The sequence below is a fragment of the Fukomys damarensis genome, unplaced genomic scaffold (genome assembly GCF_012274545.1).
Source record: "Fukomys damarensis isolate Sample0158 unplaced genomic scaffold, DMR_v1.0_HiC HiC_scaffold_36, whole genome shotgun sequence".
NCBI classification, from domain to species: Eukaryota; Metazoa; Chordata; class Mammalia; order Rodentia; family Bathyergidae; genus Fukomys; species Fukomys damarensis.
The window spans coordinates 40,533,805-40,538,427 of NW_022900948.1; the positions used below are offsets into that span (position 1 = coordinate 40,533,805).

Here is a 4,623-nt window from a genome sequence, read left to right on the forward strand (position 1 = left end):
TCAACATATTAAGTAGTGAGCTTTCCAAGCCAGGCATGTTGGTACATGTTTGTAATCCCAACATTGCAGGAGGCTGAGGCAGGAAGATGGCAAGTTCACTCCCACCCTGGGTAGTTCAGTGACTTAGGGAGACCTTGTCTCAAAAATAAATAAAAAGGGGCCAAGGATCTAGGTCAGTGTCACCACACTTGCCTCAAAAGCACAAGGTCCTGAGTTTGATCCGTGTACTGAAAACATAATAATAAAATTTTTTGAATAATTAATTTTTAATTATAAATTTTTAATAAGGGCTGGGGAGATAACTCAGTTTGAAGTTTCTGGGTTTAGTACCTAGGAATACCCCCTCTAGAAGCAAACTAGAAACATACACACACACACACACACACACACACACAAATGTAGTGGGCTATCCTGCTCCAGAAATGTCCAAGAAGAGGCTGTAGAGGGAGAGCCAGGAAGGGGGGACCCAAAGTCTCTTCCTGCTGCGCAGTGATAAAGAGGCATGGGTGTGTTTCTCTTGCTCTTGCTTTCTAGCTTTTCCAGTTGGTGTCAAAAATTTTGCTTTTCTAGACTCGCGGACCTGGTCACAGCCAGAGACACTTGGAAGTCCTCCATCTCCCCGGCATGGCCATGTGATGGTGGCAGCGGAGACGAAGCTCTTTGTCCATGGAGGCCTGGCAGGGGACAAATTCTTTGATGATCTCCACTGCATTGACATAAGTAAGTAGGTGGAGAGCATGGGGGTTCCTTACAAGGTGTTTTGTTTGCCAGTCTCAAAATAAAAAGCTGGATGTGGGAGTGCATACCTGTAATCCCCCAGACTTGGGAGGCTGAGGTCAGCCTGAATTATATAGTTCAAGGCAAGCCTGAACCACATAGTAAGACTGTCTCAAAAAGCCAAAAAATGGCCAGGCATGGTGGCACACATCAGTTTTCCCAGTACTCAGGAGATTGAGGCAGGAGGATTGATGTGAGTTTAAGGCCAGTGTAAACTATATAGTGAGGATCTGTCTCAAAAAGCAAAGCACAAAACACAAAAAACAAAATATATATAAAATTAAATTAAAATTTAAAGTGGGCTGGGCATGTATCTAGGTGTGAACGCCCTGAATTCAACCCCCAGTACAGTACTGCCAAAATAAATACATAAAAAAATGAATAAGTATCAAAAGAAGTTCTTTTGTGCTGAGGAACTGCTTCATGGATCTTTTTCCTGCCACATTAGTTTTCCTAAACCAGTGATATCCTGCCTCATTTTTTTTTCTGCCTCATTTAAATGCTTGTTTGATTTGGGATTGAAATCAGGACCTTGCGCTTGCCAGGTGAGCGTGGCACCACTGAGCTACATCCAGGACCCTAAATGCTTGTTTGAAAAGATACAAATACCCAGGGCTGGGGATTTAGCTCATTGGTTCCACTGCCTGCCTCAAAAATGCAAGATCCTGAGTTCAATTCCCGGTACCAAAAAAACAAAAACAAAAACAAAAACCAAACAAATATCCATGCAAAATAGGCAGGGTTGGCTGCTAAAGCAGCCAAGAGAACATGGGTTTTGGAGCCAAGACTCAGTACATGTGTAGTTCCAAACTGTGGAGTCTCAGACAAGTCCTTTCCCTCTCTAATCCTGTGTGTTCTCTTTCCCAAGAAAAGGGTAGGCAGAAGTAATTAGCAGTTCACAGGGCTGTTAGGAGAATTAAGTGAACAAGATACTCAAGGTATCTAGCCTACACTCAGAAAGTTGCATAACAATGAACTTTTGTTTTGTGGGGAGCTTAGTCCAGGCTGGTATCAAACTTGCCTTGATCCTACTGCCTCATCCTCCTGAGTACTGGGATTACAGGTGTGTGGCACCGTGCCCTGCAAGAACTTTTAGCTTTTAAAACATAAAGGCACAGAACTTTCCTGAAGCAGTTGAGGTTGAACAGTTAAGGCGATGATCAATGGAAAAACTATGAATGCTCGTATCACATCTCAGTTTGCTCCGAAGACCACCTATATGAGAATCCCCTTCTTGATCTTGATCAAAATTGCAGGTTACCTCAAATAATTTGTTTTTGTTTTTGTTGTTTCAGTGCTGGGATGGAACCCAGAGGTACTGTACTGCTGAGGTACATCCAGCCCTTTATTTCAAGATAAGGTGTGTTGCTAAATTGGCCAGCCTGAGCTTGAATTTTTTTTTTTTTTTTTTTTTTTTTTTTAAAGACAGGGTCTCACTGTGTTTCAGACTGGCCTCAGACTCTTGGTGATCCTGCTACCTCCACCTCCCGAGTGCTGGGATTACAGATGTGTGTCACTATGTGTGGCAAATTTGATTTGTTTTTTTTGTTTTTTTTTGGTTTTTTGAGACAGGGTCTTGCTATGTAGACCAGGCTGGCCTCAGATTCACTGCAATCCTGCTTCAGCCTCCCACGTGGTGGGATTACAGGCACGTGCCACTATGCCCAGCTTCCAACTAATTCTTACACTAACCCTTGCTCTGTGACCTCTCAAACATCTTAGTGAATGATTTTGGATTGTCGTAGGTAAGTTCTGCAAAGTGTAGTAGGGAAGTTTGAAAGCACATTTTAGCGTGTCATGCCACAACTCTCTCCACAGGTGACCTGAGGTGGCAGAAGCTTAGTCCCACAGGTGCTGCTCCGGTAGGCTGTGCTGCTCACTCAGCTGTGGCCGTGGGAAAACACGTGTATGTCTTCGGAGGGATGACTCCCACCAGGGCACTGGACACCATGTACCAGTATCACATAGGTGAGCAGATGTCACTCTTTTTTTTTTTTTAATTGTACCTGGGGATTGAACTCAGGTCCTTGCATTTGCAAAGCAGGCTGCAGAGCCACTGAGCTAAATCCCCGCCCCACCTCTTTGTATTTTTCAATTTGTCTAAATCCAAAAGAATGAGAACTAAACTGCAGTGAATCATGAAAGCAATAACACCATCAATAGGTTTTTCCCCTTTATTTCTGTTTGTTGTGCTCAGCTGATTTAGTAAATCACAAAGCATTACTGGAAATTTCTTAATACAAGCCTTGTTGTTTTATCCCTAACAGAAAAACAGCATTGGACCTTACTTAAATTTGACACTTCTCTACCTCCTGGACGACTGGACCATTCCATGTGTGTCATTCCATGGCCAGTGACATCTACTGCTGAGGAAGAAGACTCAGAATCTGTCATACAGGAAGGACATTCTGTTGACAGAGTGATCCAGAGGGGTGACTTACATGAGGAAAGTCACACTGACACGTTGCTCTGTTTTGTGTTTGGTGGGATGAATACAGAAGGGGAGATCTATGATGATTGTATTGTGACTGTAATTGACTAATAAAAGCCACTTACTTGATACTTTCATTGAAGTGAAACCTTAACTGTCTTATCGCCAGAATATTTCTTGCACAAGGTATCTGCCTTGTTTATATATTCTTTGTACATGAAGAAATGAACAGGATAACCCCGTGAAAAATCCTTACATTAAACCTAGGTAAAGGTTAACATAAACCTGGGGGCCTGGGGCAGGAGTTCAAGCCCAACAAGATACACGTCTCAAGACGAAAAGGGCTGGGGATGTAGCTCAGTGCGAAGGCCCTGGGTTCATGCCAACCAAAGGTGTGTGTTTGGGGGGTGGCAACATAGCCCAAGCTGCTAATACGCATGGACATTTACTTAAGTCTTGATCTGACCCTCACAGAGGTTCACAGTACACAGTAGTGAGCGTTTGGCAACAGGGATACGAGAACCCTTATGCCTCCTACCCCACTGACCCCCAGGGAACAAAGTATTTGGTTTTAACATTTGATGGGAGTCTTACCTGCAGACCTGTATTACATACCATGTCTACCCCCAGTTTTTTTTTTGTTTTTTTTTTTTGGTTTTTTGAGACAGGGTCTCACTGTGTAGTTGAGACTGACCTGGAACTCACTATGTAGCCCAGGCTGGTCTCAAACTCACAGCAATCCTCCTGCCTCAGCTTCCCGAGTGCTGGGATTACAGGCATGCGCCACCACTCCTGGCTACCCCAAAATTTTCTTTGGTACTGGGCATTGAACCCAGAGCCTTTGCGCTAAGCTACATCCCTCACCCCATTTTGAAACAAGGCTAGACTTGAACTTTTATTTAGATCTTCTGGCACCTAACCCTCCCAGTGCTGGAATTATAGGCATATACCAACCATCACACCTGGATCCATCAATTCTGAAAAGAACACAAGGGACTATATGTAAACCCAGCTTTAAAGCATCATTCATTGGTTATACAAAGCCAAATTTTAGGAAGGAGACCTAGGACATTTATGTTCAAGATAAAACTTCATTTCTGGGTACTGTGAAACAGCCCTTGCCGGGCAAGGGGCACAGTGAGCCTCCCTCCTTTCTTTGGAATAGAAACATTTCCTTACCCTGCATCCTAAGTATGGCCCACACTCCTCCTCATCCAAAAGAGAATCTAACCTTTCATCTTAGTTATCTTTCTAAAATAAATGGTCAAGGAGCCAGGGATTTAGCTCAGTGGTTTCACAGCCTGCCTCACAAGCATAAGGGCCTGAGTTGTTCGATCCCCAGTACCAAAAAACAAAAGAAACCAAAAATAAAAATAAATTGACCTAATCAGATAGAAGCTTTTCACAAAAATTAC

At 43.3% G+C, this 4,623-nt stretch overlaps 1 protein-coding gene across 4 annotated transcripts in view; it reads left to right on the forward strand.

Annotated features, from left to right (window-relative positions):
* Positions 1 to 3,335, forward strand: part of Rabepk (Rab9 effector protein with kelch motifs) — a 26,658-nt gene extending 23,323 nt beyond the window's left edge. For all 4 annotated transcript variants that reach the window (XM_010613530.3, XM_010613529.3, XM_010613528.3 and 1 more), the window contains exons 6-8: positions 571 to 720; positions 2,596 to 2,745; positions 3,045 to 3,335. In XM_010613530.3, the coding sequence (XP_010611832.1) occupies positions 571 to 720; positions 2,596 to 2,745; positions 3,045 to 3,319 (575 nt within the window). In that variant the 3' untranslated portion in view covers positions 3,320 to 3,335. The remainder of the gene's footprint in view (positions 1 to 570; positions 721 to 2,595; positions 2,746 to 3,044) is intronic.
* Positions 3,336 to 4,623: the final 1,288 nt, after the last annotated feature.